Source organism: Rhinopithecus roxellana, chromosome 5 (assembly GCF_007565055.1).
Source record: "Rhinopithecus roxellana isolate Shanxi Qingling chromosome 5, ASM756505v1, whole genome shotgun sequence".
In the NCBI taxonomy this organism is placed as follows: Eukaryota; Metazoa; Chordata; class Mammalia; order Primates; family Cercopithecidae; genus Rhinopithecus; species Rhinopithecus roxellana.
Window position 1 is genome coordinate 151,406,572 of NC_044553.1, and position 27,169 is coordinate 151,433,740.

Here is a 27,169-nt window from a genome sequence, read left to right on the forward strand (position 1 = left end):
GATCACAGGGATGAAGTCCTCATCATGGAATTCAGACACAGAAGGAAGAGAAGTCTTCTTGGGCAGGTGGATGAAGATGAAGACACCAGGTCAGTGCCTGGACTGAACTGGGTCCAGGTAAGGAGAAGGTCCATGATTAGGGCCCATCTGGTCCTGGCTTCTCTACTGGCCCTTTGCAGGTTAGGGATGCATGAGGAGAAATGGGTAACCAGACTGCTTAGTCTCTGACCTATGGGGATGAGGGCAGGGCCGAGAAACAGCCTGTCCTTTAGTGGGGAAGCTGCTTAGCCAACTGATTCTGAAACATCATTTGGCAGAAGACAAGGGGACTCAGCTCTGCCTTGCAGGCCCCACCATTAGGGAGTGCACTGTGCATCCTCTCTCCAGGCCAGAGCTCCCCAAAGACCTTTCTGTCTGTGCCTCTGACCGCCAACTGGGCTGGCTCTGGAGGGGCAGGGTCTGAGGGCTGAGGTCATGAGCTCACCCTTCGCTCCTCAGTGGAGAGCAGGAGCAGCACCCCTCAGTTCACCAGGGGCCCCCATCTCCTTTCCGGACTCTCCTTCAGGGGACACTAGACACGGCCATGGGCAGCTCAACCATCCTGAACGTTAGAGATCCTCGGCCACCTGAAAAACTACATCCCAAAGCTACAAGAAGAACAGGCAGGTGCTGCCACTGAGTCCACACACTCATCTGAGCCAAACCCTGTGTGATGCGCCTGATGCACAATAACTCCACAAGGCCTCACGAGAGCTCTAGGAGGTGGGCACTGATATCAACAGCCCCATTTTCCTGAGGAGAAAACAGTGGCTCTCCCAGAAGCTGTGCTGCCAAGTGCTTCTGATGCTGAGGCTTGCACGGTATGGCTGACTTAGTCAGCTGCAAATGGAGCCAGGTGAACCCAAGGCTGCAGCTGAGGACAGAGCCTGGGGGAGAGAGGGAAGGGAAGAGCTATGACATCCACCTGGGGACAGTCACAGGTGCTGAGCACCCTCAAGGGCCAGGAACTGTGCTGGGACTTCCTCTTCCGTTGCCAACACCGCTGAGCCGGCCCTGACATAGTAGCCACTGTTAAATGTTGGTGAGACCGAATCCTCTTAGTGAAATTTATAGAAATCACACAAGGGATTATTTGGGTCATTTTGTAAAAGAGGAAGCAGAGGCTCAGAAAAGTGATGTAATGTTTGCAAGGCCCCACAACGAGTATAGGAAGAGCCAGGGTTTAACCCAGGTTTCTCTGGCTCCAAAGTGCAGCTATTCCCACCATTCTTAGCTGCTTCTGCCACCCAGCAAAGACTTCTAGGGACAAAAACTACCTTGAAGTCACTGGGAGGTTCCTCCCTAGGAGGCCCTATAGGTCAACCATTTCGGAACCCACAAAGTTGAGGGGTTGGAGCCTGGGCAGGGGGTCCTCTGTTGTTCAGAGACTTAGCTACTGGGCCCATCTTAGAAGCACCTCTACTTTGACCTCCCTCTCCACCACAATGACTTATCTAAGCGGCCATGCCAGTGCCTCCCACGATCTTCCACCCTGGACCCAACCTGCAGCTTCCTATGTTCTGGTTTGCCTAATGTGAGTTTGAAGTTTGCACATCGCTAAGCAGTTCCCCCGAAGCGCCTTCTTTGTGGAGCTTCTGCAGTCCCATCTCAGGTGATCTCCCCTTGGAAGAAGAAGCCCTGACCCCGCGGTGTCACCCTAGAAGACATCATGTTCAAGAGGGATCAGCATGCCGTTGGACCCCGGGGAATATGGCCCTGGGAAGGAGAGGAGGCGGGGCACAGGCAGATGTATCTTGCCTCTCAGTGTGGGCCAGGCCCGCTCCTTCTTCCCAGCCTGCTGTGCCTCGTGCCCCAGCCAGCCTCGGTGTCCAGGGCTTGGTGTGCCTGGCATCCTCCCCCAACCTTTCCCAACACCCTCCTGGGCGGAAGCCTACCGAAGCCCTCCTACACCCACTGAGGAGGCCTGCAAACTGTTTTATTAGATTAAAGCAAACATCTGCTGAAGAAGAAAAGCAAAACCTTAATTGGAAGCCCCCGGGGATGTTTGCAGAGACAGATGGGAGAGGATATAATGAAATCACCTCGCTCTGGCCTCCATGCAGACCTCGCAGATAAGGCAACATTGCCAGGCAACAGGACTTTTCCACCTGGAGGCCTGATAAGGGGCTTGGGGGAGCTGCGTGTTTGGAAAATATGATTTTGTAAGTGGGACAAGGGTGTATTGACTCTGCTGTTCCATGGCCTGGGCCCCAACATCAGATAAGCAGCTGCCACTTTCCCTGGGGCACAGGCAGGACCCCCTGGCAGGAACCACTCACATGGAGAAGTCCTGAGCCTCAGCCAGGGGAGCAGCTTACCAAAGGGGACACTTCTGGCTACCAGGGGCCGGTGGTGGCAATGGCTTTCTCTTTTCCTCTCCTAGACTCTGATTCAGGCCTCCTGGGATGGAGTTGGGTGCTAGGGCTGCTGGGAGCTTGCTGGATTGGAGGGCCCATCCATAGGATGCATTGCAGACCCAATGCCTCACGCTCTCCCCACCCATCTTCTCCCAGTGACTCCCGCCCCTCTCAGAGTAAAAGTCAAAGACCCTGCCAAAGCCCACTAAGCCCTGCACGATGCAAGCCCACACCGCCACATCTCCTACCACCCTGGCCTCGCTCTCTCCCAGCCACCTTGGTCTTCTTGCTCTTTCTCAAGCTTGCCAGGCATGCTCCTGCCCCAGGGCCTTTGCACTGGCTGTTCACTCTGCCTGGAAAGTTCTTTCTCCGTATACCTACATGTTCGCTCCCTGGACCCCTTCAAGTCCTCACTCAAGTTGCTGTCTTAATGAGGCCTACCTTGGCCACTTACTTAGTGAGGCCCACACCCTCCCACTCTGGTATTTTACAGCCATCACCACCTTTTATCCCACTCTAGACTGCACGTATTTATTATGGTTTGCTGTTGATGTCTGTCTCAGCCTAGGACATAGGCTCCAACAAGGCAGGGGCCTTGCCTCTTCTCTTTAGTAGCATATTTCAAGAACCCGGAACAGAGACAGGAACACAACAGGTGCTCAAGACATGTTGGTTGAATGTCTCCCCTTCCCAGACCCCAAACAGCTTTGGTAGAACCGCAGAAAAAGAGGTCCAGAGAGGCCAGAGTGTGGCAGGGCCTGGACTGCTCATCTCCAAGGCAGCTGAGCAACCCTGAGCAATGCCTGGGGGAAGCCCGTCCCCCCACAGCACCATCACACGGGACATTCCGGGGAAAGCAACCTTTTCTGGGAAGGAAAACCAAGGCTGGGACCCAGGGGAGCTTAGCTCTCAACCCAACCCTGCTATTGATTTGGATTTTCTGTGTGACTTGGGACAAGACACTATCTGTCCCTGAGACTCAATTCCCCCTGTTGTCAGACAAAATTAGCATCTACCTAAAAGTAATAAACGTCCACATTTATCTAAAACCAATAAACATCCACATTACTGTGTTGGGGACCCACAGCCTGAGGTTAAATCCTTCCTCTGCTACTTGCTAACTGTGTGCTGTTAGGCAATTTAGATAACCTCTCTGACCCTCTACCTCCTAATCTATAGGTGAGGATAATGATAGTGACTGCATCACAAGTATGTGAGCCTTTCACCTGCATGGACTGCTTTACTCTTCACACACTTGTGAGCAATTCTATCATCCTCCTCCTCGTGGGAAATCATGGGAAAGTGGCTGGCACGGGCCGCTCAGGGAGTTGACAGCAGCCCCAGGATAAGCTGTGTGTCAGGCTGACCCTAGAGCCCAGGGCTCTGCCCACCCCTTCATTCTATCACTGCACCTTGGTTCATGGAAGGCCCTGTTCAGTTTCCCAACCAAGTGCATTCTGGCCTCAGCCCACCCTCACCATTTGGGCCACAACCTTGGTTGGAGGCATTGCAACGACCTGGAGCTGACAAGACACCTCCTAGATAGGACAGGTGTTTAAAGAGCCACCCTCCACACTAACACCAACCAAGCCCCAGAGCCAGGGACAGAGAAGGGACAAGGCTTGAAGCGCACTGAGTTCCATGTGGTCACAGTACCAAGGACCACTGGAGGAACAGGAACACAATCAGACCACCCACACCTCCGACAGAGGGCCGGTGCAGGTCAGTGTCTTAGCTTGGGTTCCCTGAGACTAGGATTTGAGTGCACGTGGCTGATAAGGAATCCCTGGTAGAAGACCAGGGAGGGAAAATGGGGCTGGAGGGTGAAGGGGTCGGGAAGGGAAAGGAAGCCAATGAAGTGTGTACTATCAATAAAGTGCATGCTGTCAATAAAGTGCACACTGTCAATAAAGTACGCACTATCAATAAAGTGTACGCTGTTAAAAAAAAGGGTGCTCTGTCAATGAAGTATGCGCTGTCAAAGTGTATGCTGTCAATAAAGTGTGCACTGTCAATAAAGTGTGCGCTGTCAATAAAGTGTGCACTGTCAATAAAGTGTGCGCTGTCAATAAAGTGCGCTGTCATAAAGTGTGCCCTGTCAATAAAGTGCACGCTATCAATAAAGTGTGTGCTGTCTAAATAAAGTGTGTGCTGTCAATAAAGTGCATGCTATCAATAAAGTGTGTGCTGGCTAAATAAAGTGTGTGCTGTCAATAAAATGTGTGCTGTCAATAAAGTGTGGGCTGTCTAAATAAAGTGTGCGCTGTCAATAAAATGTGTGCTGTCAATAAAGTGTGGGCTGTCTAAATAAAGTGTGCGCTGTCAATAAAGTGTGCACTACCAAGCCAGACATCACTGCTGGGAAATGGTACCAAAAAATCCTCAGAATTATCCCACCCAGGGGTATGTACAAGTAAAAGCCTGATTTCACTGGCTAAGGGCTGCTGCTGGGGGTAACTCCCTGAACTTGCAGCTTTCTGCAGCCTTCTGGGTTTCTAGGTTGCAGTGAGCCGAGATCGCACCATTGGACTCCAGCCTAGATGACAGAGCGAGACTCTGTCTCAAAAAAAAAAAAAAAAAAAAGAACCTGTGTGTGGACACAGAAGGGTAGATCCCATCAGTGGGAGATTGGTCAGGGCCCTCAAAGCACCAGGAGACATGGGCAGGGCTCTGACCGCACTGTTAGAGTTAGACTCAGGCCTGGCTTGTGGGGGGCCCCAGGGGATCCTGGCCAGCTCTTAGCCTGCATCTCCCCATGGGGGAGAGAGAGGGCTACTTTTGGGACCTCTCTCGGAATGAGCATTCTGGGGAGCTGAACGTCTGTGAGAATCCTCCCTGGATCCCAGAAGACCAAGCTCTGGCAGGGGCTCTGGTGCCTCTCCCCTCCTGTTCACCAGGTCCAATGCCTGTGGTGCTCCCAGAGATGCTGGTTGGACAGCTTCTGTCCTCCAGGGAGGCCAGGACACCAGCTCTGTCCCCTGCTCTCCATCCTCCAGGCGAGAACCAGCCACCTTCCTGCAGTCAACATCCCCACAAGATATTGAGAGTGATTTTTTTATTGTGGTAAAATATCCCCAACCTAACATTTACCATCTTAACCATTTTTAGGGACACAGTTCAGTGGCATTAAGTCCAGTTATGTTGCTGTGCAGCCATCGCCACTATCTATCTCCAGAACTTTTTCATCTTCCCAAACTCTGTACCCATGAAACACTAACTCTCTGTTTCCTCCTGCCCCTCAGCCCCTGGCAACCAGCATTCTATTTCCCCTTTTTGTTGTTGTTGTTGTTTGTTTGAGACAGAGTTTCACTCTTGTTGCCCAGGCTGGAGTGCAGTGGTGTGATCTTAGCTCACTGCACTCAGCCTCCACCTCTTGGGTTCAAGCGATTCTCCTGCCTCAGCCTTCTAAGTAACTGGGATTACAGGCATGTGCCACCAGGGCCGGCTAATTTTGTATCTTTAGTAGAGACGGGGTTTCACCATGTTGGTCAGGCTGTTCTCAAACTCCTGACCTCAGGTGATCTGCTTGCCTCAGCCTCCCAAACTGCTGGGATTACAGGCATGAGCCGATTCACCCTATTTAAGTACAACCACACCCTCTCTCAGCACAGCCCTCCCCTTCCCTGCCGACAAATTATGGATGTTACTTCTTATTCATTCTCTGTCTTCACCATCTAGAACGTAGGGCTCCTTTCTGTTCTGTTTAATGCTGTACCCTCAATTGAGTACTGTTCTAGGATGTTCTAAGCACATAGTAGGTGCTTAACAAATGGTCGTTGAATGAATACATAAATGCATGAATGTGGCCATTTCAGTCTTCTTTGAGCTCCCACCAGGTTCTTATTTAGGGACAGGTGTGAGCACAGGTGTGGGACAGGAAGTATTAGTAGAAAACAGCAGCAGCAGCAGCAGATGGAGAGGGGTAGGCAGGAAGGAGGGACTCTGGACGATGCCAGCCAATGATAAACCGTCACCCAGATCCCTGGTTCCCTGTGACACTGGGGTCAGGTGGCAAAGAGCTTCCAACATGGCCCTGAGGGTGAGAGTAGCAATGTGGCTGGAGCATCGAGGGCCCCAGAAATAAGGGAAGCCAACCAGGAAATTGACCTTTTACATAAAACATCCAGGTTTTGAGAATGCTCAGGAAGAGGTGAGAGCTGTTCTCAAATTCAGATGGGTTGCCAGTGGCAAGATGGCAACCCTAAGGGGTTGCACTAGGGCTAACGAGTAGGTGTTGCAAGGACTCCAATTTCGGAGGATGTAATAAGAACTGGCCCCCACTCCTCCCTCACTATCCAACAAAAGGTGTCCAACAGTGGCTTACGCTTCCTGGTGGAAGTGAGCCCCCAGTTCCCATGTGCATGCAGAGCCCAGGATTCACTCACCCATGGCTTGAACCTTCAATGGATACATTCAACAGTTACCTGTCAAGTGCGTTTCCCCTGTGCCAGATTGTGAGGTGCTCAGCCCGGTGGAAGTAATGATGACTAAACATTATTCAAATAAATACACATTCAACAACAAAGTGTGAAGGCACAAAACTGGCTTGCCAGAGAGAGAGAAGCCTCACTCAGACAGGGGATCAGAGGTCCCTCTAGAGCCTCCTAGATATTGGAGGGAGCCATGAGTCATGGGCGTGCCTCCAGCCTGTGAGACCAGGGGGAGCTTCGGGAAAATAGGAGGCACTTCGGGAAAATAGCACGGGGTGCTAGGGCTGCCAGGGACCTCAGTACACGTGGAGGAAGGCAAGGTCCAGAGATCGGAGTGACTTGCGCAGGGACACACGGCAAATCGGTGGAACCGTCGAGGGGTGGAGAATGAGCCACAGCCCCCCTGCCTCCCATGCCACCTCTTAGAAACCAGATACCCGCTTCGCGGCCAAGACCCACCAGCTCCGAGCGGCGGAGGCCAGAGGTAGCGAGGCGTGAGGTTAGAGGTGGGGCGAGCGGGGACTGGACCCCCCAGGGGGTGGGGAAAGGGGCAGGGGGCGGCACCGCTGACGTCATTTCCGGGGTCGGGGTATATAAGTGGGGCGCGCGGGCGCTGCTGCTGCTGCTGTTCTTGCCACTGCAGTGCTCGAGCTCTGTACAGGGAGCTTGCGGGAGGATCGACCGACAGACGGAAGCACGCCAAGACACTGCGCCCCCAGCCCTGCGCCGGTGCCACCGCAGCCCGACCCCGGCCGCCGGTCCAGCCGCCCCTCGCCCGGTGCCTAGGTGCCCGGCCCCACACGGCCAGCTGCTCGGCGCCCGGGTCCGCCATGCGCTCCGCCGCTGTCGTGGCGCTTCTGCTCTGCGCCGGGCAAGGTGAGCGAGAGCGAGGGGCTCGCGGGAGAGGGTCCCGGGCTCCTCTGCCCACCCTGAGGTCCGGGCACCGCGCGGCGCCCAGGGCCCCTCCACATCTCCCTTCGGGCGCAGCGAGTTTTCAGCACCGCGGACAGCGCCACCGCCTCCCGCCCGACCCTGCAGTGTGGCCTCTGCCCGGGACCCACAGGACACTTGGGCCTGACTCCCAACCTCGCGGGGCAAGGCCCCCTTGTGCCCACCCCTTGTCTGGGCTTGGCGCCTCGGCTGCATCAGGGCCAGTGCCGGTTGCGCGGTGGCCGGCCAAGGTCATTGGGAGGAGGTGGGAGGATGGCTGCTCGCACCCCTCCACCCCACTTCCCCTTTCATCTCACTCTCCCCGCCTTTCTGCCCTTGACTTCTACTTCTCCATATCATCCCTCACAATCCCCCTCCTCCATCTCTTCCCCTCCGCCTCTGGGGTCTCTCCCTTCCCCTCATCTGTCTCCCACCCCAGTCCCACTGTGCAGCCCTTGGCCTTGTTTTGATAGCGCTCCCTGCTCCAGAGCACACCAGCTCCAGAGCAGGAGTTTCCCAAGAGGGAGGGGGAGGACCTCTCAGTGCAGCCTCTGGGGACCACCCCACTGTGGGCAGCAACCGGGGAAAGGAAACAAAGTCAGCCCCAGCCTCTCTTTTTGGTGGGGGCAGTTTTGAGGGGTGGCATTGGGTGGACCAGCCCCAGTGAGCCCAGTCAGGAAGGACTGGGCTCCACTTGGAGCAGAGGAGTGACCCCAGCACTCTCTTCTTCTTCCCAGTCACTGCCCTCCCTGTGAACAGCCCTATGAATAAAGGGGACACCGAGGTAAGAAGGGGTGCTGGGGATGAGGGGTAGGAGGCTCCAGTGGACACTTCACAGCCAGTTCTTGGGCAGCTGCAGGAGTAAGTTCGGCATAAAGCCAAGAGTCAGCACTGCGGCTGCTGAGCCTGGGGACAGCTTGCAAAAGAAGATATCAAAGATTGCTTGCTTTCCCTGCTGTCCTGCTGTGGGGACTTCCCCAGCTTCCTCTGAGCTGCATGTGCAGCAGAAGAGGCCTGCATCTTACCTACTGGGCTGAGGTGCCTGACCTCAGGCTGTCTTGAACACTCTGAATCCAGTAGGCCCACCAGGGGCTGGTGGGGGTGGCTTCTCTCTAGTTGTGGTTGTCCACAGACCTGTAAAAATGGCCTTTGCCTGCCTGGCTCTGGCCTCCGCCTTTACTCTTTCTTTCCCCCTGAAAGGCTCTGCCAGCAACTACCCACACCCAGCAGGCTCTCCAGCCCTGGCTCTCCCAAAGGAACACAATGAAAACATCTTGATCATGGCTCCTGCACCCACGGTCCCACCATAGGGGCTAGTCATGGAGGTCACCCAGGAAAGGGCCTTAGGAGACACTGGTAGGGGTTTCTCTGGCAGCAAGAGACACGACACGCTGGGTGTGTACTTGGAATTCATTCATGGCTGAGCTGGGGCTGTTTTTTCCAGGCTTTAGTGCTCAGCCAAATCTTCACTTGAGGGTCAGAGAAATTTCTACTCCCCACCTTCCCAGAAACTATTTTCTTCCAGTAGACACCACAGTTAAAATCGAAACCGTCCAAGGGATTCCAACCTCAGTTTGTTCAATTATATTTCCTAGGTTTGAGTTGCAGATAAGACAGAACTTAAACCTCTACCATTCACTCTAGCTGTGTGACCTTGGGAAAATTCCTTAATTTCTCTGAGCTCTGCCTTTTTCTCCTTTTCCTTGAGGGGAGGTGTAAAGAGTAGGAATCATGGATATGAATTGCCTAGCACATAGTAGGTCCTTAGGAAATTGGCACTGTTATTCCTAGAGCTGCCTTCTTGATCTCCCCATCCCTCTCCAGACCCTTTACCCAATTCCTGCCTCCCAGAAAATGCCCTCACGAACAGGTGGTTATCTGATATTCCCAGTGTAAGGTCTGGGGTTGCAGGGGAGATACAGGGTACAGGCTGCTGGGCTCTCCTTGCCAGATCCCTTATGGGAGACACTCTGGTCACCATATTATACCCAGCAGTCTGTGGTCAGGGGCACCAGAACAGCTGGTTAAGACCTGAAGATTCTATATAATGTTGTTGTGACTATACACATTATAGAGCACTTGCCAGTTTGCCATCTTGGATCCTTGGACCGGTTGCCTTGGCATCCCATAGACACAGCCTCCCACCCGCTCACTCCCCGCCGGTGTTGCCTGATGCCTGTCTGACACCTCCTGCTCTCTACTCAGCTCTCGGCTGTGGAAGCAGGGCTGGAGTTGTGAACCCCTCCCTGGGCGTGCTGACACTCCATGCTTGAGAGAGTGTTTTTCCATCTGTACCTCATTACCCTGGGAGAGCAGTTGGGAAGGTATTCTCACTCCTGTTTTACAAATGAGGACACTGAGGCTCAGAGAGGTTAAGTCACTTGTCCAAGATCACACAACTACGATACCACATTACAGTGGGCACCATCATAAAAAATCACTCATTTATCAGGTGCCTAATTATCCACAGCACCTTTGCGGGCACAGGATAGGATTCTCAGAGGCATGGCTGTGGTTGACCTGGGACGTGCTCCCAGGTGTAGTCAATGTTTGCTCACATGCCGCCAGGGGATTCATCCATCCCATGGTGAACATGGAGTGAGAATATGAAGCTGTGACTCCTCGCATGTGACAACACCATGGGTATTGGCAAACAGTAACCTACATCCTATTTCCAAACAGGGTAGAGACAGGGAAGGTCTTTGTCTCCTCTGGGCAGTCCAGAAGGACTTCCTGGAGGAACTGACCTTTGGACATCTTCATGATCAGAGCACTTTTGTAAGACATCCTTTTAGTGCCCACAAGCAGCTTTCTCATGTTTAGAGAAATAGCACTTGGGGATGAGAAGGTACCAGGCACCATTCCCTACACTCCATTCTCACCATGATCCACCTTAGAGGGGAACCTGCTGGCCATGTGGTTGGAGTGCCTGACACGTGGTAAGCACTGTATAAGGGTTTTCTATTATCATTGCTATCACTGTCTGGCTAAGAAAGCAGAGCTGTGTACCTGAGCCAGGGATCATGGACTTCCAAAGACAAAAGCAAATACGCTCTGTCCTCACTAGAAATTCACCTTAAGAGCCTCCAGAGACTGAGCCCCATGATCAAACCAACCCCAACCTGCCCCCGCGCTCTGTTCCCAGGTGATGAAATGCATCGTTGAGGTCATCTCCGACACACTTTCCAAGCCCAGCCCCATGCCTGTCAGCCAGGAGTGTTTCGAGACACTCCGAGGAGGTATGAGCTGGAAGCTAGGGGTGAGGGCTGCTGCCTGCTGGGCTGGGAGGCTAGGAGATGGGTGTGTGGCTTTTGGTGGAATTAATGATTTAACTCGTCACTGAGTGCCCATCATGTCCAGGCACTACACTGGGGTCCGAGGTGTATAGACAGTTGGAGGGATTGTAGCCCAGGTGCTTACAGACTGGCAGAGGGGATGCATATGAACATAATTAACTAGAACTCCAGGCAAAATGAAACCAGGGCTGGAACAGCAAGCCCCCAGACTGTGAGCTCCCTATGGACAAAGATTTTGTGTGCTGTATCCCAGTGCCTAGAACAGCCTCTGGCCCCTGAAGACACCCTCTAGATGTGTGATGAATAAAGGAATGTTACAGGTGGACATGAGAAGGACAAAATCTTTCCAGGCAACCAGTCAAGTTTTTACTAACTGCTGGATAGAGCCAGCAGCATTTTGGTTGGGCTTTAAAAGAAACATTGGAAACCGACGGGTGGAAAAATGAAGACAAGGTTGTCCAGGTGTGGTAGACAGTGTGAGCGCAGGCATGGAGATGGGAACCTATGGTATTTAAAGGGACCCCCCCTCATCCTCAGGGGCTGCCACCCCTTGGCTAAGGTCTGGGTGCTGGGGCAGTGGCTGACTTCTCTGATATAGTAGGAAACTGACACACACCTTGGAAAGGAGGTAATTTCAAAAGTGTTATCTCAAGACCCAGTCTTGCTGCCGCCACCCTGGTTTTGAGTTTCCAGAGTAAATTCCTTGTGCTCAGCTGAAAACACTGATGGTAATCTCTTTCTCGGCCGTTCTCTGGAAGCCACCCATGACGACTCTTCTTCGTTGCAGATGAACGGATCCTTTCCATTCTGAGACATCAGAATTTACTGAAGGAGCTCCAAGACCTCGCTCTCCAAGGTATTTTCCAGCCACTGCACCTGACTCTGGGTAAATTCCCGTCACTGAGAGTCAGAAAATGTGGTGGAAGGTTCAGCAAGTTCCTCTCTGGGACTGTCATTTCCTTGCAATTATAAAGTGGAAAAGCATGATCCGCCGTGCCACCTGGCTCAATCTGTTATTGATATTGTTAAAGAAATCAAGGCCCAGAGAGGTTGAGTGACTTGTCCAAGGTCACATAGTGAATAGAGACATGCCAAATGCAGCTGCCCTAAAACCCATGGCCTCTGCAGTTCAGTCATTTTAGGAAGTAACTTTATGAAGTAGTGAGCCATTCGTCACTGATGATATTCAAGCCAAGCCTGGACAGGATACTGGGGTAGAGGGTGAAGCTGTCATCATCCCACAGTTAGCCTCTGTGCCCAGCCCCCCAGCTCCTTCCAGGCTTGATGCAAAGCACAGCCCTACCCTCGCAAACCAGGAAGCCTGAGTTCGGCCCTGCACCTGCCCCAGCTGACTCCCTGTGGGAAGTGGCTATTTCCACCGGGGCAGGACCACTGGTGGTGGCGTGTCTCTCCCTGAGAACAGGGCATTAGAGCATGAATCCAGCATCTGCTTCCCAATGAAGCAAGAGTGTTTTTCAGGGCTGGGCTTGTGTCTGGGGTAGGGTGGGAGTATGAAGGCTGCTCTGGCTCCAGGATGGGCCCCACTCTGAGGCCTTTGGGGCAGACCAGGCCATGTGTGAGAACAGAGAGGGCTTTGGGGAGGAGGCGCATAAACACGGCCACAGCGATAGGATTCCTATGGCCTTTTCCAAGCTAACACATTGTTCTTCCACTCACAAGCCAGCCTGGGTGGCATGCACCCATCTCCTATTGTTGTTGGAGGGGGCAGGGAGTGCTGGGCGCAGCTGGGACTATTACTACCTGGATGGTTATGTCATCATCAGTGACCTTGGACTAGTGTGTTTTTTTGTTTTAATTAAGCATTAAATATTTTATTACAATATGACTTTAAAATTAAATATTGAATGACTAACTGATTACATTTAAATAATTAAATAGACTGTCAACAGAGACTATTATAGGAGAATGTGTCCTGAAACATCTGTATTCACATACACATGTGTATCCAGTATAAGCCGCATCCAATATATGTATGTATGACTGTTTTCCATTAATAGAGTCCTGGATGTATTTCTGTCCATCCATCTATCCATCCACTCCCTCTTGGGCTCCAGTAACATCTGTGTGCTTCTGTCTTAGCATTTACCACACAGCAACCCTGTTTTCTAGCTAAGCACCCAACTCTTGGAGAGCCCAAGTTGCCCAAGGAGCTAGGAAATAGCCAGAAGGGAACTGGAACCCATGTTGCCTGAGGCCAGGGCTGGGCGTGGTCCCTGGCCCACAGCTGCCCCGGAAAGCCCATTGTTGGGGAAGAAATGAGGACCAGCAGCAGAGCTGGGCTAGCTGAGGGGCCAACATCAGGAATCAGGCACAGGTGTGGGGACAGTCAGAGGAGGCAGCAGCGGCGGCGGGAGAGGGGTCTCTGGGTCATGGCAGCAGGCGCCAACCCTGGGCTCAGATGTGGGCACAGGGCTTGGCCTTCTCCTGGGGCCTGGACTCACAGCGTCCAAGGGTAGCAGGGCTTGCCTGAATCAAGAGCTGCCACCATTGCTGCCTGCTGCAGGGTTCCTAGAGCTATGGGCCAGGTCCTGAGGGGTTCCCCACCCCCAACTCCTGCCCCTGGGCCCCTTGCTCCATCTGAGCCTTTCCGGCTGTGTGAGGCCACAGCACGCTTGCTCTGGCCTCCTGGGGAGAAGCTGAATCTGGCGAGGCAGTGTGGCTGCCTGAGGGCCCAGCTGAGAGAGGTGAGGGACGCCAAGCCTTCACCGCCCCATCAGTGTCTCATTGGGCAGGCCCTGAACATGATGTACCTAGTTTACAGATGGGGAAATGGAGGCCTTCACTCTTATAGATGAATATGCCAGGGCTGGAACCAATGGGACTTTTCCCTCTTTTTCTCATACCAGGCGCCAAGGAGAGGGCACATCAGCAGAAGAAACACAGCGGTTTTGAAGATGAACTCTCAGAGGTTCTTGAGAACCAGAGCAGCCAGGCCGAGTTGAAAGGTCTGTCCCAGCCAGTCTGGCCAGAGGTGGGGAAGGGAGGGTGGCAATGGGAACAGTGGCTATGATGGACCCAGGGGTCTGATGAGTTGGGAGCCCCACCCATAATCCCTTATTTCCCTCTTGCTACAAGTGGGGAAAGTGCTGCCCAGACAGACTAAGTCCCTTGCCCAAGGTGAGTGGCATTACCAGGGGTTTCAACTTGGGCCTGCCTCACACCAAAGCCCTCGCCCAGAACAGAGGCTGACACTCTAGGGCAGGAGGTCTCTGGAATGGCAGGTGGACAACTTCAACTCTGGGTCTACCCAGTAGCCACTGTAGCAGAGCCCCCGCCCCCAGTGCCTGTCCTCCTGGGATGCGGTGGGGCCTCAGAATAGCCAGGATGCAGGAGGACCACAGACAGACTAGGTGTGAAACGTGAAATGAACCCATATCATCTTTCTTGAAACCAAAGAGCTTCTAGGAGTCTAAGAGGTCATGGCTTAGGTCAGTGTGACACTCTGAGCCATCCTCCCTGCCTGGGGAGAGCCACAAACCGGCCCCGTGGTGCCTCTGCTCTCCATGTAGAAGATGGGCCGGTAAGGCCGGTGTTCAGGAGCTGTATCCTGGTGTCTCCCATCTGGGGCTGAGAGGGAAAGCCCTCAAGTGAGGCCCAGGTGCCCTCACATTGGCTGAAGCTTTAATGAGGCAGGCAGCCATGTGTCAGTGCAAAGAGATCCTGAACTTGGCATTTGGAGGCTTGGGTTCCAGGCTCAGCTCTGCTGCCTGCAAAATGCGTGAGATGGACAGGTCATCTTACCTTTCTGCAGATCATTTTGGGTTTCTGTGAAATAGGCATGTGAGCACCTTTCACCAGAGTCCTGGTGAAGCTCAGATGGTGGAATGTACTTGGCAGCACTTTGTTCAGTGGTCATTATTCTAATGATGGGAGGAATTATTTTCTTATTCAAAGGCTGTCTTTAAGGCAGCCACAATAAAATACCTTTTAACGAAACCCTAAAATTTTGCAGAATTGAGCCCTTTCACAGGACGCTGAAGACAGAGAAGCCCCATATGGAGGGGAGAATGAAGTTGCAGACATGGTGCCTCTTACACAGAGAGGTTAAGCAACTTGCCCAAGAACACACAGCTGACATATTAATTTTTAGTTCAGGCTTTATCTCCTGGATTAATTCTTAAGGTCTGGATTTTTGTTTTTTGTTCTTTGAATAATAACCTGCTTTAAAAGTCAGGATTAAAAAGAAAGAAACAAATCCAGCTATGCTCAGATCAAGCCTGACATGAACAGAGGGGTAACCCTAATCGTTGTCTGGGCTGGGCTCGCTGGAAGCCAAGAAACATGATGAGTATGATCTGAAATTAGCCTGTGGGGAGGCCCCACACGTGGTCCGGTCCTCAGGGCCTGACTTGGCTGTGCTGTGTCTGCAGAGGCGATGGAAGAGCCGTCCTCCAACGATGCTATGGAGAAAAGAGAGGATTCCAAGGAGGCAGAGAAAAGTGGTGAAGCCACAGACGGAGCCAGGCCCCAGGCCCTCCTGGAGCCCAGGCAGGAGTCCAAGACTGAGGGGAACAATCAGGCCCCTGGGGAGGAGGAGGAGGAGGCCACCAACATCCACCCTCCAGCCAGCCTCCCCAGCCAGAAATACCCAGGCCCACAGGCCGAGGGGGATAGTGAGGGCCTCTCTCAGGGTCTGGTGGACAGAGAGAAGGGCCTGAGTGCAGAGCCAGGGTGGCAGGCAAAGAGAGAAGAGGAGGAGGAGGAGGCCGAGGCTGGAGAGGAGGCTGTCCTTGAGGAAGAAGGCCCCACTGCAGCGCTGAAGCCCCACCCGAGCTTTGGCTACAAGGAGATCCGGAAAGGCGAGAGTACGTATGATGGCAGAGACCTCAACCAACACGTCTGGGAGAGGGGGACGGGTGGGAGGGGAGCCTTCTCCATAACCTCATTCTACCTTCATAACAACCCTGAAAGGTAGGTATTAGCTCCATTTCCCACATGGACAAATGAGGTTCAGAGAGGTTAAGTAATTTGCCCAAGGTCACACAGCTAATTTACAGTAAAAGCTGAGGTTCTACCCCAGATTTCTCTGACTCCAAAACCATGCATTTCCTACTATTCCACATAGCCTGCCCCCACCAACCCTGGAAGCTAGGGGTGGGTGATGGGTGGGCTGGCTTTGGGAACAGAGACCATGGCAGGAGGGCACAGGCTGATCTGGGAACAGTGTCAGCTTCAACTAGGGTTTAGGAGAGGCCCTGGCTCCCCCTGCGGGCCTGTCAGGGTCTTTCCTCACTCTCCAGCTGTCGGGCTTCTGGGATGAGGATGAGGGGAAGAGGCAGGCTCCAGCTAACCCACCACTCTGAGCTGAGGGGATCTTGCAAAGCCTGGCATCAAGAAGGTTTTTCCCGCTAAGTGTCATCACTGTGGAGAGGCTGGGTTGGGCCCTACGAGCCAAGGTCTGTGGCCCTAAAAGTGGCCGCAGCAGAGGCCCCCGGGGAGTGGCAGAGACTGGGAAAATGGTGGTCCCCCACCCATTCTCCTGCTCTTGCCCACCAGCTGCTCCCGGTCGGTCAGAGGCTCTGGCTGTGGATGGAGCTGGGAAGTCTGGGGCTGAGGAGGCTCAGGTCCCCGAAGGAAAGGGAGAGCAGGAGTACTCCCAGCAGAAAGAGGAGGAGGAGATGGTGGGGGCCCCGCAAGGCCTCTTCCGGGGTGGGAAGAGCGGGGAGCTGGAGCAGGAAGAGGAGCGGCTCTCCAAGGAGTGGGAAGACTCCAAACGCTGGAGCAAGATGGACCAGCTGGCCAAGGAACTGACAGCTGAGAAGCGGCTGGAGGGGCAGGAAGAGGAGGAGGACAACCCGGACCGTTCCATGAAGCTCTCCTTCCGGGCCCGGGCCTACGGCTTCAGGGGCCCTGGGCCACAGCTGCGACAAGGCTGGAGGCCATCCTCCCAGGAAGACAGCGTTGAGGCGGGCCTGCCCCTCCAGGTTCGAGGCTACCCTGAGGAGAAGAAAGAGGAGGAAGGCAGTGCCAACCGCAGACCAGAGGTTGGTATGGGGCGGGAGCCAGTTCTGTGCTGGGCCGTGGAGAGTGGGTCCAGCAGGGGCAGCCACACCCAGACACACTGCTCCTACCCCACTGAGGGGACACGGCCCCCTTGGAGTCTGGGGATGGAGAGATGCTCAGACCAGGGGCTCTCAGGGCAGGAGAATGCCTTGGCTCCCAGGGGGCATCCAGCAAAGCTGGCTGGGAGATGGGAGGAGCTCAGATCAGCCTGTGGCAACAGGGGAGGCGCCGAGTGAGACTTTGTCCCAAAGGCAGTAGGGAGCCTTGCAGGTCATGCCCTGGAAAAACCATGCAGTGGGTCTGGCCATGTCCCTTCCTGGCCCCCAGGCAACCCAGGCACAGCCTCCTCCCAGGCTCAGGCCCTGCGTCTGGCCCATGAGGGTAACGGGGCAGGGCAGGGGTAGGGCCAGGGGACCTCTTGCCTGTGGGGATCAGGTGGGAGCCACACGATGTGAGCTGGAAGACCTGGGCTCTGCCTCCTCCTGGCTGTGTGGACTCGGGCGGGTCACTCCCCTCCTCTGAGCCTCTTGGGTTCCCCCATTTATGAAGTAGGGGTAAGGAGTCTCCTCTGCCCACCTCATTACCATGATTGGAAAACACAAGGGCTTTGAAAACTAGCGACCCTGGAGAAGATGAATGGGGCGTGGGGACACAGCACACAGGAGCAGGGTGGGAGTTGGCGTCCCTGGCAGGTAGGCGGCTGGGATACCTGGTTCAAGCCTTAGTGTCCAGGTGGGAACCAGGGCTCTGTGGGAAGACTGACACCCATCTGTGGCCCCGACCCCAAGGCTCTTCTCTGCTCACCTAGAAGAGGGTGCGGCCCCTTCTTTGGGTCCCCGACCCCCTCTCTGGGCCTGGCAGTCTGAGAGGAAGAAGGCTCCATGTTGGCAGCTGGAGCAGGAGAGGGCATCTGCCCCTGTGCCTGGGAGCCCAGGGTGAGGGACTGAGGACAAAGCTGGAGAGAATGGGGGCCCAGAGGTGCCACCAGTTTCCTTTCTCTGCAAGCAAAGGGAGCTCCAGACAACAGGGCAGAGAAATGGGACCCCTGCGGCATGTGGACAGGATGGGGTGGGGGCCTCGTCGACACAGCCCAAGGGTCTTCATAGAAACCCCAGCCCCGCAGAATGCCCACCCCAGGGCCTGCTCCAAGACGAAGCGGCTGTAGGGTCTATTTCCATGGCCTGCAATGATCAATGTTGGGTTCCATGGGCCAGGATGCCCTTGGCAGCCTCAAATCTGGCAGTGACCTCGGGAAAATGACCCCTCCCAGATCGAAGGAGGCAGCCTTCCCTGCACTCCTGCTCCAAGTCTTGAGGGTATGCTCTGTGGGTGTCCAAGTTCTGAGGCCTGGAAACTTCTGGAGACTGGGGTATAGAACAGGGCTCAGAGGAGGGGGTCCTGCTTCCCTGAACTTGGGCAGTCAGAGCTTGGGATCCTCTCACAATCAGGACCAGGGATCAAAGCCCAGCCCTAGGCAGGCTGACGTGGGGTAGCTCCCCCAGCATGCAGCCCTGCCTCAGGCCCCACATTCCCCCCAGGTGGGAAGGCTGCAGAAGACAGACCTGGAAGCCCCGGGCTGGCCTCACCCTAGGTCCTGGCACCCATGGGCCAGGCCGAGGGAAGGGGGCTCTTCGGGACACTGTAAGCTTTGTTTTCCGTGTGCCCTGAGAGAACAGACTCCCACTTGTCCAGAACCATTTGAGAGGAAGTGGGGCCTGGATAAGAGGCCACCAAGCGCAGTGTGGGAACAGGGTCCCCGACATCAGCCACCTTTTTGTCCATAATAATCCCGAGAGCAGCAGGCTCGTATCACTGTCTCCATGACCGATGAGGCCTCTGAGGCTCAGAGAGACGAAGCCACCTGTCCAAGGCCACACAGCTAACCCAGTGCCTTTCTGACTTCCTGTGCCTTCCGTGCCACTGGCCAGGCTGGCCCGAGTGACCTCCAATGTCTCTCCTAGGACCAGGAGCTGGAGAGCCTGTCGGCCATCGAGGCAGAGCTGGAGAAAGTGGCCCACCAGCTGCAGGCACTGCGGCAGGGCTGAGACATCGGCTGGCAGGGCTGGCCCCAGGGCACCTTGTGGTCCTGGCTCTGCTGTCCCCTTGGCAAGTCCTGGCCAGACAGCCCGGACGCTGCTTTCGGTAGGGAGGCAGCCTCCAGCCTGCCCAAGCCCAGGCCACTCTGTTGCCCCCCACGCACCTTGTCTCCTACTCTTGACTCCTCCCTGCCCTGGAACGTCCTCTGCAGGGCAGCCTCACAACTTTAAACATTGACGACTCCTTCTCTGAACACAGGCAGCTTTCTAGAAGTTTCCCTTCCTCCATCCTATCCATTGGACACAACTGCAATAACTTCTGACCTTTTGGTGAAAGCTGAGAACTCCTGACTGTAACATAATCTGTATGAGATTTATCTAAAGAAAAATAAATCTGTTCCGGGCTCTTTCCTCTGAATTTTTCCCCTCTCAACTTAGAGTGGAGTGGTATGCACTGGATTTGGGCAAAGGGACAAAGGGAGGTTCAGTCCGCCTAGGGGACTCCTTTCTGGGCCACTTCCTGGCTGTGGGATCTTGAGCAAATGACTTTGTTAACTCTGAGCCTCAGTTTCCTCACCCGTAAAATGGGAATGCTGGCCTGCCTCAGAGTGTTTGTAGGGATTAAAGCACACTTGCCGAGGGCCTCCAGGTTCCTGCCTCTTCCCATCCCCAGTCACATCTGAACTGGGCCATGCACAGGCAGGGCCAGGTGGGGACACGGGCTCTGCTCCTGAGCCCAGGTCACTCTTCCCTGATGGTCCCTGCTGTCCGATCACCTGTGGGGCTGGGTGGAGGCCCTGACAGCCCAGCCTAGTGCCTGTCGCAGGCCACAGGTGTCAGACTCAAGTCTCTGAGCTGCTGGGCCCGCTTGGCACAACCACTTATTGTTAGAAAAGTGGGCGTTATGTGCATAGGAATGTGGGGCGTCTGAAGATCTCATGTATGTAACACTTCACTAGCGCACAGGCTGCTGTTAGTCCCAGTTTTGTGAATGAGGAAACTGAGGCAGAGAAGGTGAAATGACTCACCCAAGTCACAGGCAGGGATGATGCTCAGAGCACTGAAACATGGGGACTGTGAGGATTACACAGTCAGGACTTGTGTGTGCTGGCTGAAGATCAGGGCCCATCATTCAGTCACTTGTCAAACATTTGTGCATGGCTGCTCTGGGCCTGGTAGGCCTGAGCATGGCTGCGACAAGTCCTAGCTTTAAGAAGCTCACTGCCCAGCGGGGACAGCTGCATCCTTCAACAGCCAAAGCAACCCACAGGGACAAAAGTGCACACAAGCAGGAGGAGCACACGCCCACGCTGGAGGGCGCAGCTTGCAGGCCAGGAGGAGGAGGAGGTTGGGTTCGAGCCAGGCTCTGCTGGACTGGTTGGTTGGCCTTGGCCAGTCACTTCACCTGTCCAGGTGGCAGTTCTGGGGCTAACGTCCTTGGCCTTTGCAGTTCAAACACAAGCAAGCCGGGGAGGGTGATGATCCCAGGCAGTGGTGGAGAGGGTGCAGGGAGGGGCCTCGGCCTTGGAAGGCTGGCCACGTGGTGTCTTCCAGGTAGGAACGGGAAAGGCATGGGCATTGTGGGTGGGTGAGGCTCAGAGGCATCGCTGCCACCCTCCAGGGGCCCAGGCAGAGCCAAGTCCAGAGGCCAGTTGGGATTTGGGAACCAAGTCCTTGAAGCTCTGCCTGGTGAGTCTGAGCAGGCAAGGTTCCATGGTGGGAACCCAGATTTGGACCTAAGACTGGAGTTGAACTCCCCAGCCCAGCCATTGACTAGCAGGAGTCTTTGGGCAGGCGCTCCTGGCCCTCTCAGGGCCTCAGTTTCCTCATCTATAAAATGGAGACAATACTTACTATCTCCTTACCAGATGATGGTGAGGATCGCAAGCCCACACAGCATGGCCCAGAAAACCACTGCGATGGTGTTGAGTTGTTTGACGGGTCTTGGCAAGTCTGGGTTTCTCTGATGAGGATAGGCTGCTCATGGTGGCTGATGTGCACCGCCACCCCCTGCCCCCTGCAAAGCACAGAAGGACACCCTCCGAATGGCTGGCGCTGTTGTTTATTTCACGTTTCCAAAAGTTAGGTTTATACTCCACCCCAACAGTTACAGAAATAAACACATTAACTGTACTCCACTAGACTGTTAGAAATCAAAACAAGAGCTGGGCGTGGTGGCTCATGCCTGTAATCCCAGCACTTTGGGAGGCCGAGGCGGGTGGATCACAAGGTCAGGAGTTCAAGACCAGCCTGGCCAACATGGTGAGACCCCCATCTCTACTAAAAATACAAAACTTAGCCGGGCGCAGTGGTGGCAGGCACCTGTAATCCCAGCTATTCGGGAGGCCGAGGTGAGAGAATTGCTTGAACTCAGAGGGTGGAGGTTGCAGCGAGCTGAGATCACACCACTGCACTCTCCAGCCTGGGTAACAGAGACTCCATCTCAGAAAAAAAAAAAAGAAAAGAAAAGAAAGAAATCGAAAGGCTAGTTAGCAAATACAGAGATCACAGAACACCTTGTCCCTGAAACCACCCATCCCAAAGCCACCTGCAGTGTCATAACCTCGTGGAGTGAACATGCGACCAGGCAAATGAGCCAATGAACAGAAGCCATGGCGTCTGTATCTCGTACATGGTCACGTATAGTATGCATATGTACATACACAAATTACGTACGAACCAGCTTGGGATTCTGGTGAAGTTGCTTGCGAACAGCTTGAAGGAAACAGCATTTGTCACAAAGCACAGGTGTCGGCACAAACAGCAGCATCCTGGTGAAATCCCTGTGACTGGCTTTTCAGAGTGAGCTTCCGAGAGGTGATTCCACACAGCCCTGGAGGAAGGGGGTCGGCCAGGCTGTGGGAGGGGATAGTCCCTCCATACTGCCAGGTCACAGATGACTCTTGAAGGGAAAATGCAATCATTTCTGAAAAAGGGGGGTCTGGGTGCTCCTGCTGGTGAGAATCAGAAGGAAGAAGACCCCAGTCAGCAGGAGGCCATGATGTCATGCTCACCAGCTCTCCCTTGAGCAGTGTGGGAGGCTCACTCACTCCAAACCACACTGACAGAGAGAAGGGACAGAGCAGACCCTTTCTCACAAGGGGAGGACCCATGGGAAAGCCTCGCTTGTATCACCTGAGTCGGGCTTATGCCCGGGCAGGGCAGATGACTGTGGCATCAGGGTGCGGTCATGCTGGCCTGAGGCAGTGGAGGCTGGGCCTTTGTCAAGGATGGCTGCACTTCTCTACCTCCCAATCACCAGGCTGGAGGGGTCGTGCTCCTTTAGGGCAGCCAGCACCCAGCTCAAGGTCTCTGAATCCAATGGCCCATGAGCCACAGCTCAGGAAGCAGGAGGAGCTGCCAGGGATCCCACTGGGTGAACTATCAGAGTTTGTAGTTTTTTTTTTTTGAGAAGGAGGCTCATTCTGTTGCCAGGCTGGAGTGCAGTGGTGCGATCTCAGCTCACCGCAACCTCCGCCTCCCAAGTTCAAGCGATTCTCCTGCCTCAGCCTGAGTAGCTGGGACTACAGATGCCCATCACCACGCCCAGCTAATTTCTGTATTTTTAGTAAAGATGGGGTTTCGCCATGTTTGCCAGGATGGTCTCAATTTCTTGACCTTGTGATCCACCTGCCTCGGCCACCCTAACTGCTAGGATTAGAGGCGTGAGCCGCCATGCCCGGCCAGAGTTTCTAGGGAATAGAAGAGAGGGCAGATACAGACCCCAGGGACATCAGTGAAGCCATTCAGTGATTGCGGCCAGTGGCCAACGTGAGTGCCCAAGAGTCAAGAACCGGTCTTCCAGGCTAGAAGGACAAAGGACAGGCCGGCTCCCTTGGTCTTGCGGTGGCTGTCTGGCAGCTTTGCTCAGTTCGCTCACGTGTGACAACTTCCTACTTGGGTCGGTCTTCCAGCCTTCTATAAAGCACACTTGGCAGTCCCCTGGGTACAGAGAGGAATGTTTTTCCCAGGTTGCTTTCTCCTTCATTGACAGGTATGAGACACAGGCAGGCCCAGGCACAGGAAGCCCCATGGAACCCGCCAGGTTGCAGCTGGGTCCAATCCCGCCGGCCATGCTGGGTGAGTGCAGACCCAGCCCACCCACCACATGTGGACCCAGACACCTCCATGACACCAAGGGCAAAGCACCAGCTCCAGGGTGGCCTCCCCTTGGCTCTGGGGGTGGGGACACCCAGCAGCTGGCACTCAGTGGGGGGTTGTTTGCAGAATCACATCACCATATAATCAAAGCACTATCACGAAGAACTTGACCCAAGGCCTCAGCCCCAGGGTGCTCAATGCAGACTGTGCACGTGACCCTCTGAAACCACCCAAGGACTCAGCCAGCGTGTGGGCCGGCCCCTTGCTCCTGTAGCCCTTCAGCACCCCATCCATGGACCACCATCAAGACAGGTGCTGCAGGGCCACAGAGCCAACGTGCTGACCAACTCGGAAGCAGAAGCTTAGGAACCAGAGCCCCAAGCCACCCCGATGCTGGTGGGGCCAACTCCAGGCAACGTGCCTGCACAGCACCACACAACAACCTTTGCTAAGTGGGTCCTTTCCTTGGACCCAGACACTCTCAGTGACTGTGCTCAGGAGGCAGCACCGCCATGCGCTGGAGGAGGCCGCCAGGGCCCAGGTGGTTTTAGTGGGTCTTTCCCTGAGGCAGAAACTCCAAGGACAGGGACAATGCGACTGAAGGGGAGACAACTCTATGGACACTGTCCTGGGATTACAGATGGTCAGAGTGCACCTAGAGAACGTTTAGTGAACTGGGCTCCATCTCCACTGCTCCAGGTGCGAGTCCCACGTCGCCATCCAGGCCTCTCCTTGCCGCCATTCCCTTGGCTTCACTGGGCAGAGTCCACCGACCCCCAGCCCTGGGTGCGGCTGGCCCCTCCCTACCCCCCATGTAGCTCCCAGGCCTTTACGAAGCAAATCTCCATCCCCCATTTCCACTCTTGGAAAATGCAGCTGCCCTGCACACCCACAGCCCCGCCCCCGCCCCGCCACACAGGGCTGTGGATGCCGCTACGACACCAGACAGCAGTTACTCGGTATCTGGGCCCTGGACACACATGACCCAGGAGGCCACAAACGGTACAGGAACACAGCCAGGAGTCTGCACACCCCACCCGTACCTGAGGCAAACTGGGATTGAAATTTTATTTTTAAAAGGTAAAGCTGTTTTATTAAACATCTTTTAAGGACTGGGAGAATGACATAACAAACTTGAGCAACATGTGTAAACACGTGTGAAATGCGGTTTGATTTCAGTAGTTTATTTTGGAGACAAAGCAGTGCAAGAGGCCGGCCACGCTTTCCTGCTTCCCCGGGGCTCAGGGTCAGAACTAGGAAAGGTGACGTACAGACATTAATCGGGGTTCAACACTCAAGTTGTGTAAACGTGGTTAGTTGTTGGGTCCTCAGTTTCCAAAAAAGCCAGGCAGTTCTGATGGCTTCTGCCCCTCGCCCAAGCCCTGTGCCTCCCTCCTCAAAGGGGGCGCCCCGCAGCCCAGCTGAGCCAGGCCAAAGGACCTCCATGCACCGGCTCGGGGGCCTCTCTCGGGACACTCAGCACTCTCTCTCGTGTCCTCCGTCTCACTGGGCAGAGGACAGCCCGGAAGCCTTTCTCTCGTTTTCAAAGTAAACTGGTATCTTAAGACACAAAAACATACTTGGGGGGGCCGATACCTCTCACCCAGCACTCCACATCTTCCAGGGGCTGCGGAGGCTTCTCTCCAGCCCTTTTCTCTGCGGAGGGGCTGCCTGGACCAGGGGTCAGAGCGGAGAGCCAGTGCTTTGCTGCCAAGGTGATGGGGTGAGTCTGAGGCGTGCAGGGGCGAGGGGCGGGGGTGGCTCCCTGGCACCTGGCTGGCTCCAGCAGGTGTGAAAAGGAGTGAACCCACTGGGAAGAGGGCCCCGAACTCCACGGTGTCATGCCGAGGCTCCCACACCTGTCCTCACCTAGATGACTTTACAGAAAGGCAGGCTGCATCCCAGGGGTTAGAGCGCGAAGCCAGCCCTGTGGTGCTCTCTGGTCTCACCTGTCCACTAGAGACGAGGAGGTGGAGGCCCAAAGACCTGGAATGATTTGCCCAAATCCTCAGCACAGGCACCATCAGCTCAGGGCTCCCAGCCAGGCAGCTTCCTCCCGGGGCTCCAGGGAGCGGCAGTGCTGGCTTGGGGGAAGGAGGCCGCTGTGCAGGGCTAAGTGGGCCATGTGTTGGGGGGCCCAGAGGACGCCCAGCTTCCTTTCCTTCCCTTTTGTGAGGGAGCACAGCCCAGACCCCAGCATGGAACTCCCCTGAGGGGTCTGTGGCCTCCTCTGGCTGTGGGGAGGGAGGGGTTAGCTACACACCAGGCAGGGTTGGGGCTTACAAAGCCTTGGTGGATACCAGTAGGAGGAAAAACAAGGAAGGGGCAGGTCAGGGAGTGGGGAGTCAGGGAGAAGAGAAGCCACTCTCACGCGCACTGATCAACTACCCACAGCCCTGATCAGCCACCCACAGCCCGACATGGGCAGGCTTCCCTCCAGGGTCCCCAGCGGCCATGGAGACCAATAGATGGGGATGTGCACAGACACTCTCATGGCAGTCACACGCACACCCCCCACCTCCCATCCAGACCTAGTGTTGCAAACACAAGCATGTGTAAACTCAGTGAGGTGGTCTGTACAGTAGGGAGCAGGCAGACGGCCCCGCTCCCCAACACTGGACCACCTGGTACTCTCTTCCATTCCCCCCCACCCCTCACTTAGATCATGACATCAGAAAATCAGGTTAAAAATTAGAAAACAGAAGAATCAGATCACTGGGGATTCTTAGTAGTAGCATCGCCGTTGGGAGCTGCTGGCCCAGCGGGTGTGCTCTGCGCCCCGCGCCGCCCCTCTGGGTCCCGGCTCCGTGGCTACTGGGAGGAGGCCTTGGTGGCCAGGGAGGCCACACAGTGCTGCTGGAAGCTGGGCGACATGCTGGTGTTGCAGCCGAGTCTCTGGTGCGGCAGCTTGGCGGTGCCGCCCGCGTCGGCCTCGGCCTTCCAGGGCGCGTCCTGGCCCATCATGCTGCCACAGCAGCCGGGGCTGGCGCTGCATGTCCGCTCGCCTGTCAGGCCGCCCGCCGGCTCAGCCAGAAGCTTGCTGTGCCTCAGCGGGGCCACGTCCCCTGTGGCTGCCGTGGCTGTGCTCTGGCCCTGCAGGACAGTGGCGATGTGGTTCAGGAGGTCTGTGAAGAACTCGCTCACGCCCTCGTAGCCTGGGGGTGGGAGAGAGAGACAGCACAGGCGGCGTGAGCCAGGGGCACGCATCATGCAGAGAAGAGGAGGAAGATGCAGAACCAATGGTCTCCCGGGATGAGGCAGGGCGTGCTGTCAGCGTCCCAGTTACAGAGAAAACGTGAGGCTCAGCAGATAAGGGAGACATAGGGGAGTCACAGAGCTTGGACGCCCAATCAGGTGCATGCTCCTTGACCTTCAGCTGTTGCCAGAGTATGAGAAGTTGAAGAACGTGAACTGAGGATGAGACTTGCTTGTCCCTGCTCCTCTGGGGCACAGCTCCACTATCTCACCCACCCACCCACTTACGTGGTAAAAGCCAGTACGTGTGCAGGGGATGTTGGTGTGGCTGGAGGTAGCAGCACCAAAGCCAGCTCCAACACACTTGAAGTAATAACTTCAACACACTTGAAAGCAAGCTCCACACACTTGAATTAGTAAATACCCCTCCTCTCTTTGCGGCTCAGCTGAGTCTGGCCTCAGGCTGAGTCTCGGAGGCCGCTTCCACCCGGAGCCTCAGCTTCCCCATCTGCAAACTGAGAAGAGAACCACCTGCCACCCAGGTGGAGGCTGCTGCGGCACCACTGAGAGCGGCTGGGATGTGAGTGGTGTCTGCTTCACAAAGCAGCTGCCACCCCAACTGAGTCTGCTTCCTTCTCACCATGAAATACCTGCAGGGAGGCCGTCTCTGTGCCTCATTCTCTGAGGATCAAGCCAAGGGACAGAAACGCTGGGCATCACTAGCAAGACCCAGGCCTGAGACAAGCTCCACGGTGCAGCAA

The 27,169-nt window shown here is 55.2% G+C and overlaps 2 protein-coding genes across 2 annotated transcripts in view; one reads left to right on the forward strand and one right to left on the reverse strand.

Annotated features, from left to right (window-relative positions):
* Positions 1-7,403: 7,403 nt before the first annotated feature.
* On the forward strand, positions 7,404-19,530 carry CHGA (chromogranin A). The gene is made up of 8 exons (XM_010384506.1): positions 7,404-7,702; positions 8,494-8,540; positions 10,902-10,995; positions 11,840-11,908; positions 13,920-14,018; positions 15,444-15,878; positions 16,570-17,057; positions 19,038-19,530. The coding sequence occupies exons 1-8, from the start codon at positions 7,657-7,659 to the stop codon at positions 19,119-19,121; spliced, it is 1,362 nt and encodes a 453-aa protein (XP_010382808.1). The 5' UTR covers positions 7,404-7,656; the 3' UTR covers positions 19,122-19,530.
* Positions 19,531-24,278: 4,748 nt separating this feature from the next.
* Positions 24,279-27,169, reverse strand: part of ITPK1 (inositol-tetrakisphosphate 1-kinase) — a 182,511-nt gene continuing 179,620 nt past the window's right edge. Inside the window, exon 10 of the mRNA XM_010384507.2 lies at positions 24,279-26,368. Within this exon, the coding sequence (XP_010382809.2) occupies positions 26,025-26,368 (344 nt within the window). The 3' untranslated portion in view covers positions 24,279-26,024. The remainder of the gene's footprint in view (positions 26,369-27,169) is intronic.

Excerpts from the sequence above, each read along its gene's own strand:
- CHGA (XM_010384506.1), top strand. The coding sequence starts at position 7,657 with ATGCGCTCCGCCGCTGTCGTGGCGCTTCTGCTCTGCGCCGGGCAAG. Across the intron at positions 11,909-13,919 it reads CCAAGACCTCGCTCTCCAAG|GCGCCAAGGAGAGGGCACAT; the intron begins GTATTTTCCAGC and ends TTCTCATACCAG. Across the intron at positions 14,019-15,443 it reads CAGCCAGGCCGAGTTGAAAG|AGGCGATGGAAGAGCCGTCC; the intron begins GTCTGTCCCAGC and ends CTGTGTCTGCAG.